At 39.0% G+C, this 16,177-nt stretch overlaps 1 protein-coding gene across 3 annotated transcripts in view; it reads right to left on the reverse strand.

The window, feature by feature from the left end:
• Positions 1-874: 874 nt before the first annotated feature.
• POU6F1 (POU class 6 homeobox 1) overlaps positions 875-16,177 on the reverse strand; it is a 106,534-nt gene continuing 91,231 nt past the window's right edge. For all 3 annotated transcript variants that reach the window (XM_063428036.1, XM_063428024.1, XM_063428032.1), the window contains exons 8-11: positions 7,542-7,760; positions 5,671-5,818; positions 4,439-4,607; positions 875-2,716 (exon numbers count right to left, since the gene is read on the reverse strand). In XM_063428036.1, coding sequence (XP_063284106.1) covers positions 2,371-2,716; positions 4,439-4,607; positions 5,671-5,818; positions 7,542-7,760 — 882 coding nt within the window. In that variant the 3' untranslated portion in view covers positions 875-2,370. The remainder of the gene's footprint in view (positions 2,717-4,438; positions 4,608-5,670; positions 5,819-7,541; positions 7,761-16,177) is intronic.

Consider the following 16,177-nt stretch of genomic DNA (forward strand, 5'->3'; position numbering starts at 1 on the left):
ACTCCTCCATTTTTCCCCACAATTCTCCATTTGAGAAGACTCGCAAGAGTAAACAGTCTGCATGCTTTATTTAATGATGGGTAATACTTTGCACAGAAAGAAAATACTCATCTTTAAAATGGTATGGTCGTTCAATAAAATAATATTTTATCGCATACAAAACCTGTACACAAATGTTTTCAGCCGGTGCGCATAAATCAAATGCCTTTTAATCTGAGCCGGAACGAAGAAATGTGATCTACATGTGGAGTTGGCAGATTGGTTAGTTTGGGGTAGAGTAAAAGGAATCTAATTTGTTCGAACTAGCTAAAACACATTCTTGCACAAATATGTTGCATACTTCTCAGTTAAAGGACCACTCTAGTGCCAGGAAAACATACTCGTTTTCCTGGCACTAGAGTACCCTGAGGGTGCCCCCACCCTCAGGGACCCCCTCCCGCCGGGCTCTGGAGAGAGGAAGGGGTTAAACTTACCTCTTTTTCCAGCGCCGGGCGGGAAGCTTTCCTCCTCCTCTCCATCTTGATCGCGACGTCATCGGCTGAATGCGCATGCGCGGCAGGAGCCGCGCTCGCATTCAGCCGGTCGCATAGGAAAGCATTTACAATGCTTTCCTATGGACGCTTGCGTGCTCTCACTGTGATTTTCACAGTGAGAAGCACGCAAGCGCCTCTAGCGGCTGTCAATGAGACAGCCACTAGAGGATTTGGAGGCTGGATTAACCCTCATTATAAACATAGCAGTTTCTCTGAAACTGCTATGTTTATAAAAAAAAAGGGTTAATCCTAGAGGTACCTGGCACCCAGACCACTTCATTAAGCTGAAGTGGTCTGGGTGCCTAGAGTGGTCCTTTAATTTGTATCTGCATCATGGAAGTAACATGCCCACCCTAAACAATATACAAATGAACAAGCCTATATCCATATATATATTTATATTGTTTGGCTTCATTTGGTATCCGGGCTATGTTGGGCTAATCAAAGTTAATATTATCAACTGTTTTACTCTTTTATTTATAAATACTATGCAGACCTCAGAAAACATAGCCTTTCATAGGATTTATCAAGTCAATCAAACATGAGTCTGTAAGTAGGGATACATTGATTGAAGTTTCATCTACCCAACCAAACTGTTATTTCAATAAAAGTCTACTGTGACAGAGACAATCACAATCAATCTATGTATCCATAAATACAGTAGAAATCAGTGTGTTTACAAACACACGCATGTATTATTCACATTCTTTTGCACACAAATATATAACAATTTAAAAATCTTAGCAATTAAACAAAAATAAACATTTATTGAAACACCTACATACACTCACACGTATATAGAAATGTTATTTTGTCCCACTTGGCGACAAAGCGCTAAATTGCAAATTATTTTGTTATTTTAGTGGAATTTTTAACTCCACTCCAGTGCAGCACTGGGAGAACAATCAAGATTTAGAAACAATAAAATAACATAATTTCAAATGAATAAATAATCAGGTTAACACTAGTTCTGGAAAACTGCAAGCAAGTGTGTTAATGGTCTGTTTCTCCAGACACACATTAGTTTCTAAATGCAAGCAACACTCACTGCAAAAAATATATATATATGTAGATATAAAAAATATAAAATAATATGAAAAAATGTTTTCCTCATCATCCAAAGCTTTGACCCGCAATAATTATTTTTTTTACTCTTCTGAACACATATTGAATAATGGGCATGCTTCCAACAGAATGAACATGCCTCTGGGTTCTGGCAGTGGAACATGCACATGAAAGCAGTTGATGAACAAATTAATTTGTGCAAAAAGTATATATATAGAAAAACACACACAAAAAAAACCATAGATAAAACATCGAATGTAGATAAAACATAAAATGTGATACATAAAATCTCTGGTTTTAAAATTATCTTTGCTGGCCTTCAAAGGCTCCTCTTGCTGTGGTGTTGTCGAGTAAGAGTTTCCCAGACTATCCCAGGTAAGTGCTATCCCAGGCAAACCACATAGTCATAACTAAGTTAGAGCAACAAGTAATGATCCTTGTTTCTTACTCAAGCCGAAGGTTTGGTTTCCCAACATAAAGGGAGATCAATTTGGCTCTTTGAGAACAAAGTATATTCAAATCTTTGTAAGAAGGCCACCCGAGAGTTCTGGCCGAGATGGCTATCAACCTTTAACCACACTTGGCTTTTGTATTAAAAAAAAAAAGAATTAGGCAAAGGGTCGGTTGCGTGGGACAGCTGTCTATGTTACGGCAAAGCAGGAACTGAGTCACAAAGTGCTTTCACAAAAGAACGTCACATGGAATCACCTCCAGTAAGTAGGGGATTTGATGCAAGGGGATAAGTGGTGGTAATGATATTGTTTTGGTTTCTTTAGGGAATTTGAAAGACATTAAGCTTGCTGGTGTTTTTTAAAGTCTGGCGTCTGTTACAAAACCACACCCTCACCACCTCTCGATCATAGTTCAGCTCCTTTGCTATCTCTGTGATCTCCTGCCCAGTGGGCAGTGCGTTCTTCTCAAAGTACGAGTTAAGAGCTTCTACAGCCTGTGGAGTGAAAGATGTACGTCTTTTCCTTTTTTTTGATGGTTCTCCACCTACAAACTCCATTAAATTCTGCTGCCCCTCCTGATTCCTAATCTCTGCCTCATTCAACCATTTCTCCAAGACGGGTTTTAGCTTCTGAGCACTTTTAGGGGTGATGTCCAACTTCTCAAACCTTTGGGAAAAGTTAAAGAAGATCTAATTAATTATGTACAAAACTTACAGTCGCCCACTCCTGAAATTTAAAATTTGCAGTTAACCATCATAGTACATTAAAATCAGAGGGTGAAACAATACATGCAGTTCCCTGACCTCTTCGAACGAATGACTTCATAGGATGAATCATAATAACATCACATAGTGGAGGAATTAAAGTAGAAAGGGCCCTGGTGCAAGAATGTTTTGGGGCCCGACCTAACTGGGGATCTACCATTTTCCCATCCTTGTAGGGTTTTATTTAGCACTGTGCAGTGTTTGTGTGTTTGTATGTAAGGTTGTTTTTTATGGATTATGTGTGTGTGAATGTAGGGGTGTATTTCTGTGAAGTGCTGTGTTTTTTTTATGTATTGTTGCCATTTGAAAGCATTGGTTTAATTAGTGTTAGTGTTATTAGCTTTTGCCTTTGAATGTAAGGGTGTGTCTGTATGTAGTGTTGACATTTGATTTCAGGGGTGTATTTGTGTGTAGAATTAACATTTGAAAGCTGAGATATATTCACATATACATATACACTGCCACACACTGCCACACATACACCGATACATCTGCAGATAGATACAAAACACTGCCACACATACAGATACACTGGTAAAGACATGCAGATATACAGACATGCACAGGCACACACATTGCCATTTGCTGGCCCTAACTGCATGGGCCAAGTGTCAGCGTGCGGTCCCCTGTGCATGTGCAACAGTTTCACTGGTGGTAGTTCCGCAGCTGACATAATTTATTTGTTGTCCTGAAAGTCCAAATATAGATTAAAACCAAACTCATTTTAGTTCATCTCAGGAATTCTCAGCATCAGACTCTTGTGTTTGTGTGTAATGCTGTTGCAGTTACATAGCAAATACTGTTAGTGTAACACTTCAAATTTGGAGGAAGAAATTCAGACAGAAAGAGACACAATAAAACAAAATATAACAGCGCCTTTAAAATCACCACAATTATCTTGTGTGTCAGATGTATGAAAAAGCTAGCATTTATAAAAAAAATACCTCTATAAGATCTATGGAGCACAATAACACAGACTCATGAGAATTACCAGACCGATTAATTGGCGTTTTGCCAAGTCTGAACTGACAGTTGTTATAACCGTTGTCTGTACAAAAGCATGTCTGCTTGAATGAAAACACACAAATAAAATATTCACGTCATGAATCCTTCCAAACGTAAAGGGGGAATCGTAGCAAAACTGTAATAGCTGTGATTGCCATTAATGTATGTGGGCTAATACAGGTAATAAAACAGGTGGGCTACGTCATGTAATCATAATGAAATTTAATGAAGCTAGTCATTTTAAATAATTTGTAGAAACATGATACATGCTTTGCATTTGCAATATAAAATATTCCCTGTATGCTTAAAAGCCACAACAGCTGACAGGTATAAATTGGCTGATACTGGACAGGAATAATCTGCACACAAGACAAGATGTGAATTCACAATACGGATAGAAAGAAAGCATCGAAATCATACTAATAATTACCTACATCTTTGGTCACAACAACCAGGCATATTTTGAACACAGAATTACACAGAATAGTTACATTCTTCCTTTCACATCTGACATGCATTAACTCATGTAGGTGCAATCAGTGTAAAGTTAACCAGTTAGCAGAACTATGCCCTTACTAACAGCAGCACAAATGAGTCTTCAGTAGATCAGTACACTTGCCTACAGATGGCCGATTGGCTGTAAGCGGGACCTTCGGTGGCAGTCAAAGCTTGGCCGACCTGAGTCTGTGTCAGGCCCAGTGACAGTCGTCGGATTTTGAAATCCTTAGCAAACTCCCTTATCTCTTCCAGATTTATTCCATCTTCATCATAGCCCCCACTGTGTTGCTCTAGTGACCAAGAAACATAGCAAGAGAGAAGCTGTTATATAGATAGTTGTATATAATATTATATATATTTGACATTCTATCATACTTAGTACTGCAAATGAGACATGACAATGCCTCTTCTTATGCTATCCTCCTGCCCTCAAACTGCCCTTTCCACAACACCCTCCGGGAAGTTTGATGTGTGGTGGGATGGGTGGTACTGACTTGGCTGGCCCTGGTGTCATATGTGTATTAGCCCACTCTATGAACAGCAAGTTTACTGAGGAGGGAGAGGCTCAGATCCATCCAGCTCTGACACCACTGGACCACCAACTTGGTCTTTGGTCTAAGTCTAATAGTTGAGGAGGGAGATTTTTCATTACAGATGTCAATTGCATGTGCCTTTAGAAAAGGAATGAAGACAATATAGATATTGTCTTCATTCCTTTTCTAATTTTAGTAATTAGGGTTATCCCCTGTTTATCTAGTACAACTAGGTGACCTCTTTTTTTTGACTAGGAGATATAGTCATAGGCCTTCCCCAACTTATGGTTTTAGTTGGTAGGAGACACCATGAACTGTCCCTTGGTCAATATCTTTACTGCATGTGCCTTTAGGTTATGGATTAGCAGCACTTTGAACAGGTTTATCTGCTGGGTTTTGAGTGAGTATTAAAATGTGGATTATTTTGATGTGGAGCCAGGTGAGGGGCCAAATACATACATTTTTGGGTTCATGTACATGTGAGACCTAGCAATGCACCTAGGTAAGTAATAGCAGTTTATAACCATCACCAATTGTTCAGATGGGAGCCTTTTACATGGACTTTTTCTCCAGCTTAATAGATTATATAACCTTTAATTACATTAACAACATAACTGATAGACTTTTAATGCACGCATAACGGGGGCTTTGGACAAGAATCCAAGTGAGAAATCTATATTTACAGCTACTAAATCTACAATTTACATTTTTAAAGAAATCAAATAATTGTTGAAGCTTTACCTATAGAAGTGCATCTCATTAGAACTTTTTTTTATCAAAACCAGTGTACATTACAATGTTTTTGGATATATTTCCTTACTTGACACCAGTTGACCCACAGTTGGGGGCTCTGAGCAGTTAATATGGACTTGAGTAGAAGTTGATGTTGTGGCTGGAGATGGGTTTGCCACAACCACTGAAGGCTGTGTTATAACAGGTGCAGGCTGGATTTGTGGAGCTGATTGAGTCTTGGGGGAAAAAAAAGACACAAAATGAAATAAATTGATGCTAAGAATTTTGCAATGACGAGATTAACAAAATGACTTTAATAATGAATAGTTATATATTAAAAATGATCGTTTGAAGAAGTGTGGAGCGACACTTAATTGGCTAGTCAGGAGGAAAAGAGAATACACATATTAATAACAAGGTATGTACAAAGGTCAGGACATTCCTTCACTAATCACAGAATAAGCCAGTAGTGGTTGATTGATATGTGTTCCACACCTACAGAAGTTCTGTAGCAAGTAATTTGTTTTAAGACTTGACAGACTTTCTAAGATTCCGAATTAGATTACACATGCTGTGCAGTGTTCTGTGTAATGCTGTCTCTCACACTTGTATTTCAAGGATTGTGATAGAGCATCAAGGAGCCTCACCCCAGAGTTAAAAAGTGGTTTAGGGGGGCGTGGCTAGCTGGGAAACTGAGCAGACGTGTTGGTGTGGAGCTCTCGGCTGACCATATTAATTAATTCACTATAAAGTCACAATCTTACAATCAAAAGCTTTATCAGAAGAGCTTCACTTCACCCCTTACCTCCCAACAGAGAGATGGGGCAAAAATTAGAAAATTAATCACTCTGACGCCTCTAAATTGCCTGATATCAGGCAATCATATACAGTTATCACGACCTAAGATGGTAGGCTGCAGAGTTCTAATGACACAATCTCCAAGGCCACTGAGAGGTGTATCAGAGGATGGATTCCGACTCAGACGACTCCCCGTCCACCAAGGGACACATCAAAAAATTACTGCTAGACCTACGGGAGGTCTGGAAACAAGACCTGGATGGTGTGACATCAGAAATGAACGACACCTCGCCAGCCGCAATTGATAACAACAGGGAGCAGGAGAAGCGCACTGAAAGGCAAGTGGTGCGGAGGATATCGCACTCACGAAACTCCCATAAGACTGTTAATATACAGGACTGCCAGACGCTCAGGCACTAAATGTGCAATATCAGGGTACCCGAGAGACCAAAGCCTACAACGGACTCAGATAATTTGTTTTATTTATATATTTTATTATTATATATAGAGCTTGCTGTTTTTAGACATATATTGTGACAATATCAAAATTAAAGGGGCACTACAGGCACCAAAACAACTTTAGCTTAATGAAACAGTTTATGTGTATTGCTCATGCCCCTGCAGTCTCACTACTCAATTCTCTGCTATTTAGTAGTTAAATCAATTTGTTTATGCAGCCCTAGGCACATCTCCCTGCATGTGACTTGCACAGCCTTACTAAACACTTCCTGTAAAGTGAGATTAATGTTTACCTGTCCTTTGTTGCAAACTATGTTTAATTTAGATTTACCCATCTCCTGCTCTATTAACCCTTTAAGGACACATGACGGAAATATTCCATCATGACTCCCTTTTATTCCAGAAGTAGTGTCCATAAGGGGTTAATAGCCATCTAGACCTGCAGAGCCTTCTGATTATGATTAAAGTTCAATTTACAGAGCAGGAGATATCAACTTCCAAGACAAGTTAACATCTAAAAGAAAACATGAACATTTAATATGAGCAGCATAAACTGAAACAAAAGTGATTTAAATTACCTAAATGGCAGATAATTCAACAGCGAGATTGCAGTGAGGGCATGATGATAAAACTGCTTCAGTAAGCTAATGTTGTATTGGTGCCCATAGCGTCCCTTTTAAAAAAAATCTTTCCCTCTGTTACCTGTGGTTCTGTCCTAGCTGGTGTATCTGGCGAGGCAGTTTTCCGGATGACCGGTGTCTGTATGGTATTACTTGCCAACGTGGCAATGACTTGTCCTTGGGCATTTAACAGAAGTTGAGGAGTTACAGCATGCACCATATTCTGGGCAGACAAAGCAGCTGTTGCAGCACCCGAAGTAATTCCTGAGGAGTTCAGCAACCACGGAAGGGTGCCAATAACCTGCACACCAACAGAGAAATGATCAGGATATTGACAAGATAACAACGTTAAAGCAGCTTGATCAGCCAATCAGCAGCAGACACTCCCTCCAAGACCCTCCCACCTCCTGGACAGCATCCATTTTAGATTCATTCTGAAGCTGCATTCTTAGTGAGAGGAGGGACAGTGTGCTAATGCTGATTTAATAGGGAAATTGATAGCTAGGCTAGTGTATTCAGTGTCCACTACAGTCCTGAAGGACTCATCTGATCTCTGCTGTAAGGACAGCACCCCAAAAAGCCCTTTTTAGGGCTAGAACATCAGTCTGCTTTTTTTCCCTGTGTAATCTAATTGCAGTTGCCTGCCTGCCAGCGTGTGTCAGGCTCACAGCGTATACTGTGCCCACTTGCCCAGTGCCACCACTCATATCTGGTGTCACAATAGCTTGCATTTAAAAAAAAACAAAAATGTTTTTGACTGTAATATAATAGCAGTCAGTTTCCTTCACACATGTGCGTTTCAGGGCTTGCCAGGGCACAGTGTCACACCAGTGCAACTCATATCTGGTGTAACAGTAGTGTACATTTTTTAAAAAAACTAGAAATTTGACTGTGAAATAATAGCAGTTAGTTTCCTTCACACGTGTGCGTTTCAGGGCCTGCCAGGGCACAGTGTCACACCAGTGCAACTCATATCTGGTGTAACAGTAGTGTACATTTAAAAAAAAACTAGAAATTTACTGTGAAATAATAGCAGTCAGTTTCCTTCCCGCGTGTGCGTTTCAGGGCCTGCCAGGGCACAGTGTCACACCAGTGCAACTCATATCTAGTGTAACAGTAGTGTACATTTAAAAAAAACTAGAAATTTGACTGTGAAATAATAGCAGTCAGTTTCCTTCACACGTGTGCGTTTCAGGGCCTGCCAGGGCAGTGTCCCACCAGTGCAACTCATATCTGTACATTAAAAAAAAAAAAACCTAGAAATTTGACTGTGAAATAATAGCAGTCAGTTTCCTTCACACGTGTGCATTTCAGGGCTTGCCAGGGCACAATGTCACACCAGTGCAACTCATATCTGGTGTAACAGTAGTGTACATTTAAAAAAAAAAAAAAACTTTTTTGACTGTGAAATAATAGCAGTCAGTTTCCTTCACACGCATGGGCGTAGGAAGCGGGGGGGACGGGGGGGACGGATCCCCCCCAGGAAATAATGCGGGGGGGACAGGTATGCTGAAATCCCCCCCAGGTTAGGACTAGGAAAAGAGAAGTCCGACTGTCCGAGGAGTCTAGGAGACGGTCGGAGTGCTGACACCGCGGCGCTGATGACATTTCGGTGCATTCGGATTCGGCTTCCGAATGCACCAGTGTACCTGTTACACACGAACAGGCGGAACCGCGTGATCGGCACTCCGGGGTCTCCTTCCGGTTTCAGTGTGGCACGGGCGGAATGTGCTGCAGACGCACAGCACATGTCTGAACTCCAGTGGCAGCCTGTCAGGGAGGAACCTTGGCTTCAACTGAGTTGAATCAACTCCAACTCTCCAAGCAAAGCTGCTGGCTCACCTGCACTGCTGGGACCACTGAGACACAGCCTGGGTAAGTAATGTTTATAATGATGCTGTGTTAATTAAATAATGTGTAAATATTAGCAATAATTGTGTTAATTAGTAATGTGTAAATATTAGCAATAATTGTGTTAATTAGTAATGTGTAAATATTAGCAATAATTGTGTTAATTAGTAATGTGTAAATATTAGCAATAATTGTGTTAATTAGTAATGTGTAAATATTAGCAATAATTGTGTTAATTAGTAATGTGTAAATATTAGCAATAATTGTGTTAATTAAATAATGTGTAAATATTAGCAATAATTGTGTTAATTAGTAATGTGTAAATATTAGCAATAATTGTGTTAATTAAATAATGTGTAAATATTAGCAATAATTGTGTTAATTAAATAATGTGTAAATATTAGCAATAATTGTGTTAATTAGTAATGTGTAAATATTAGCAATAATTGTGTTAATTAGTAATGTGTAAATATTAGCAATAATTGTGTTTTGTGTAGCATTAGCAATAATATACTGTTTTATGTAGCATGGTAATTCCTGTTGCTTCTCAAGACTAGTGGCCCCTATTCTAACAATATATAAAAAAAAACATTATATTATATAGCATTTTTCTCCCCTGTGACTGTAAAACACAATGCAGTTTAGCCCATACTTTGTTTTTTTAGTAATGCTATACCGGTTAATTTTTACTGCTGCTATACCGGTTAATTTTTACTGCTGCCATGTGGGTTTATTTTTACTGCTGCTATATGTCGGTTAATTTTTACTGCTGCTATACCGGTTAATTTTTACTGCTGCTATACCGGTTAATTTTTACTGCTGCCATGTGGGTTTATTTTTACTGATGCCATGTGGGTTTATTTTTACTGATGCCATGTGGGTTTATTTTTACTGATGCCATGTGGGTTTATTTTTACTGATGCCATGTGGGTTTATTTTTACTGCTGCTATATGTCGGTTTATTTTTACTGCTGCTATACCGGTTAATTTTTACTGATGCCATGTGGGTTTATTTTTACTGCTGCTATACCGGTTAATTTTTACTGCTGCTCTACCAGTTTATTTTTACTGCTGCTATACCGGTTAATTTTTACTGCTGCTATACCAGTTTATTTTTACTGCTGCTATACCGGTTAATTTTTACTGCTGCTATACCAGTTTATTTTTACTGCTGCTATACCGGTTAATTTTTACTGATGCCATGTGGGTTTATTTTTACTGATGCCATGTGGGTTTATTTTTACTGCTGCTATACCAGTTTATTTTTACTGCTGCTATACCAGTTTATTTTTACTGCTGCTATACCGGTTAATTTTTACTGCTGCTATACCGGTTAATTTTTACTGCTGCCATGTGGGTTTATTTTTACTGCTGCTATATGTCGGTTAATTTTTACTGCTGCTATACCGGTTAATTTTTACTGCTGCTATACCGGTTAATTTTTACTGATGCCATGTGGGTTTATTTTTACTGATGCCATGTGGGTTTATTTTTACTGATGCCATGTGGGTTTATTTTTACTGATGCCATGTGGGTTTATTTTTACTGCTGCTATATGTCGGTTTATTTTTACTGCTGCTATACCGGTTAATTTTTACTGATGCCATGTGGGTTTATTTTTACTGCTGCTATACCGGTTAATTTTTACTGCTGCTATACCAGTTTATTTTTACTGATGCCATGTGGGTTTATTTTTACTGATGCCATGTGGGTTTATTTTTACTGCTGCTATACCGGTTAATTTTTACTGATGCCATGTGGGTTTGTTTTTACTGCTGCTATACCGGTTAATTTTTACTGATGCCATGTGGGTTTGTTTTTACTGCTGCTATACCGGTTAATTTTTACTGCTGCCATGTGGGTTTATTTTTACTGCTTCTATACCGGTTAATTTTTACTGATGCCATGTGGGTTTATTTTTACTAATGCTATATGTCGGTTTATTTTTACTGCTTCTATACCGGTTAATTTTTACTGGTGCAATGTGGGTGTATTTTTACTAATGCTATATGTCGGTTTATTTCTACTAATGCTATATGTCGGTTAATTTTTATTAATGCTATATGTCGGTTAATTTTTACTGATGCTATCAGAGCATCAGTAAAAATCAACTAACATTTCAGCATTGCTTGATTTGTTGATTTTTACTAATGCTATGTGGGTTGATTTTTACTGCTGGATAGTGCTCTTCAGATTAACCTCTCTGGATTGCTTTAAAGGACCACTATAGTGCCAGGAAAACATACTCGTTTTCCTGGCACTATAGTGCCCTGAGGGTGCCCCCACCCTCAGGTCCCCCTCCCGCCTGGCTCTGGGGAGAGGAAACACTTACCTTTTATTCCAGCGCCGGGCGGGGAGCTCTTCTCCTCCTCTCCTCCCATTCGGCTGAATGCGCACGCGCGGCAAGAGCTGCACGCGCATTCAGCCGGTCTCATAGGAAAGCATTATCAATGCTTTCCTATGGACGCTTGCGTGCTCTCACTGTGATTTTCACAGTGAGAATCACGCAAGCGCCTCTAGCGGCTGTTAAAGAGACAGCCACTAGAGGCTTTGAGGGCTGGATTAACCCATTTCTAAACATAGCAGTTTCTCTAAATGGGTTAACCCTAGCTGGACCTGGCACCCAGACCACTTCATTAAGCTGAAGTGGTCTGGGTGCCTGGAGTGGTCCTTTAATAGTTTGATTTATTGGCTTGAGATACGGATCTGCATAAGTGAGGTGGGAGGGAGGGAGTGGAAAGCTAGGCTTTCCTATTCAGGCAGCACTGGGAGCGCTACCTGCAAGGGAGAATGTCATTACATCTGTCACCAGTGCGCTGTGTGCTAAGATGACAGATGTATTTTATGCCTAGAACAGTTCCAGACTGCCTAAGTCACGTATGCCGGCTGCCGGGGGGGCAACTAGCAGTAATTCTGGAACACGCACTAGGTTAAAGATGCTATGTCAGAAAATGGGCTAGATATAATAAACAAATTATTGTAGAGAAACTAAAAAGTTAATGTTATTCTTAAATCTTTTGTTATCATTCAGTATTATCATTCTTCTTTATAATTTGTCTTTTCTAGAACCTTAGTTTATGCTTAAAAGTCAGTTTGAGTGAAGAAAGTCAGAATGGATATCCGCAAGTTTTTTACAAAGCCTAGTAAAGCAAATACATCCTCATCAAGCTCAGAAACATGTCAACAAAAAGAGATCACTAAATCACCAGTCAGGCATCATTTTGTTGAGCCAGAAAAGGAATATGCTGAGACAGTGTCTTTAGAAGCAGTTGGCCTCATGAGTGACTCAAGTAGTGATGGTGAGGAAGACCATGCGTGTGGTCCTGCAATCAAAACTGTAGAAGATGTTCATAGTAAATCTAAAACCTACACGAAAGGAAAATGCATTTATCTTCCAGCTGATGATGAGAAAACATTACGAGCGGCAGTGGTACCAAATCAACCAGACTACAAAACAATTCCAGCTCAGACCATTGTAACGCAAAAGGCAAAGAAGCGTGTTCTACATTTTCAAGAGTGCTGGTTCCAAAGCTTTCCATGGCTGCACTATAGTTTTACTCTTGAAGGGGTACTATGTTTCTACTGTGCTAAAGCAGCTGTCCTGAATCTGACTCAACTCGAAAAGAACACTGAGCCAGCATTTGTGTGTGTAGGCTTTAAAAATTGGAAAAAAGCTATTGAAAAGTTTAAAAAACATCAGAGTTGTTCTGCTCATACATATTCCATGAAGCAACTATTGCATCATAAAGATTCGCAACCCATTAATACTCAGCTTTCACTACAAATTCAACAGCAACAGAATGATGCATGGCTGTGTCTCATCAAGATAGTACAAACAATAGCCCTGTTGGCAAAACAAGGTCTCCCTCTTCGTGGCCATGAAGACAATGATGGCAATTTTAAACAGTTTCTGCTTGCACGAGCAGATGATGTGTCTTATCTAAAAAATTGGATATCACACAAAGCAGAATACATGAGTCCCGACATTCAAAATGAGATTTTGAAGTTATTGTCTCACACCGTATTACGCCTTATTCGGAAACAGATTGGGAATAATGCCTTTGCAATTATTGTTGATGGCACACAAGATATATCTGGTCAAGAACAAGAAAGTTTCTGTATCCGCTATGTTGATGAAGACTTGTACCCACATGAGGACTTCATAGGCCTATATCAAGTTGATGAAACAAGTGGATCTGCAATCGCACAGATTGTCAAGGATGCTTTATGCCGTAATGGGCTTTGTATGTCAATGTTGAGAGGGCAAACATATGATGGAGCTTCAAATATGGCTGGTAAATATCATGGTGCCCAGGCATTAATCAAGCAAGAACAACCACTTGCCATTTATGTCCATTGCGGTGCACATTGCACAAATTTAGTTATTCAGGCCGCAGCACATCAATGTCCAATAATGGAAGATGCACTTATGTGTGTGCAAGATCTTGGCAAACTCTTTGGGCAATCTATGAAATGTAGAAACACATTTTCAGAAATTGTGCATCGTGAAGCTGAAGGGCCTATTAAAGTCTTGCATATTAAACCATTGTGCCCAACACGCTGGACTGTTAGAGTGAAGCCTGTGAAAAAAGTTCTGGATAATTACCAGCTGATTTTGGAAACACTTGAAGAAATTGCAAATACCAGAAGTAGTGGAGATATAAATCCACGTGCACGTGGCCTACTACAACAGTTTAGGCAAGGGAAAACTCTACTAGGTCTTCAAATCTCTCTTAGCGTCATGGAGATCTTAGAATGCCTGAATGTAGCCTTGCAAGGCAGAGAACAAACTATATCAGGACTTTTAGCAAGTGTACAACGGACCCATGATGCTATACAAAAGTTACGATGTGACACGTCCTTTGAAAGAGTTCTTGCTACCACTATTAATTTAGTGGAAAAATACCAGCTAAAAGAGGTTACTGTACCAAGACAACCTAACATTCCTAAACGTCTTCAACATGGGCCAACTGAACAATTTCATGCAAAGACTGTGAAGGAATACTATTGTCCTCAATATTTCCAAATAATGGATATTATATTGACACAGTTAATGCAGCGCTTTGACCAAGAAGGCTTACTTGTATATGAAAAACTGGAAAATTATCTGTTAACAGGACAAGCTAGTGATGTTCTTCCCCAGTATCCAGAGATTGAATATCATCTTCTCTCTGCCCAGATAACCACCTTATCAAGTGTTTACAAGTACACTTCAGTCTCTGAGGTTGTAGACATTTTGCGAAAGATGCCTGCCAGAGAAAGATGCTTTTTCTCTCAAGTAGAAAAAATTGTCAGAATCCTAATAACTATTCCTGCTTCTTCCTGTGAAGCTGAGAGAAGTTTTAGTGCACTGCGTAGATTAAAAACCTGGTTAAGGTCCACAATGACCCAGAAACGTTTGAACCATGTTGCTATATGCAACATCCATAGAGACATAATGGATAAACTAGACATTGAAGCCATAGCAAAGGAATTTGCAATGTGTTGTGATCGCCGCAAAAAAGTTTTTGGATTTTAAAAACTTGTGTTCTTTAATGTGTGAGCTGGCAGTGGCAGGCACATATTTACAGGAACAGCTACCTTGCACCTAGTTAGCTGAAGTACGCTGCAGTGGTTGTGGTGCTTGGAGGTTCTCACCCTGTCTGCAGTTAGAAAATTGTTTCTATTTATATAGTTATAGTATTTAATTGTATTTATACAGTATCTTTTGAGAATATTGGGTCTATTTATATAGTTATAGTATTTAATTGTATTTATACAGTATCTTTTGAGAATATTGGGTCTATTTATATAGTTATAGTATTTAATTGTATTTATACAAGATCTTTTGAGAATATTGTTTCTATTTATATAGTTTTAGTATTTAATTGTATTTATACAAGATCTTTTGAGAATATTGTTTCTATTTATATAGTTATAGTATTTAATTGTATTTATACAGGATCTTTTGAGAATATTGGGTCTATTTATATAGTTATAGTATTTAATTGTATTTATACAAGATCTTTTGTTTTGTTAAAATCAGGCAATAGTGCATTACTTAAAGTATTATTACCACTAGTTTTAAGTGGAATAACTGAAATATATGCCAAACGTTTGGTTAATTTCTGTGACCTGATAAATAAAGAACTGTTCCTTTTGCATATTTTTTTGTTGTGAGATATTTCACACACACACACACACACACACACACACACACACACACACACTCTTAAAATTTAACGTTATAAACAACTCCCAGTTTACTGAATAAGAATATACCCGGCGAGCAAAAAATGCTGTCCCCCCCAGATTTTTGTGGGTTCCTACACCCATGTTCACACGTGTGCGTTTCAGGGCCTGCCAGGGCACAGTGTCACACCAGTGCAACTCATATCTGGTGTAACAGTAGTGTACATTTAAAAAAAAAAAAACTAGAAATTTGACTGTGAAATAATAGCAGTCAGTTTCCTTCACACGTATGCGTTTCAGGGCCTGCCAGGGCACAGTGTCACACCAGTGAAACTCATATCTGGTGTAACAGTAGTGTACATTTAAAAAAAACAAAACACTTTTTTGACTGTGAAATAATAGCAGTCAGTTTCCTTCACATGTGTGCGTTTCAGGGCCTGCCAGGGCACAGTGTCACACCAGTGCAACTCATATCTGGGGTAACAGTAGTGTACATTTAAAAAAAAAAAAAACTAGAAATTTGACTGTGAAATAATAGCAGTCAGTTTCCTTCACACGTGTGCGTTTCAGGGCCTGCCAGGGCACAGTGTCACACCAGTGCAACTCATATCTGGTGTAACAGTAGTGTACATTTAAAAAAAAAACTAGAAATTTGACTGTGAAATAACAGCAGTCAGATTCCTTCACACGTGTGCG

This window comes from Pelobates fuscus, chromosome 1, assembly GCF_036172605.1.
Source record: "Pelobates fuscus isolate aPelFus1 chromosome 1, aPelFus1.pri, whole genome shotgun sequence".
In the NCBI taxonomy this organism is placed as follows: domain Eukaryota; kingdom Metazoa; phylum Chordata; class Amphibia; order Anura; family Pelobatidae; genus Pelobates; species Pelobates fuscus.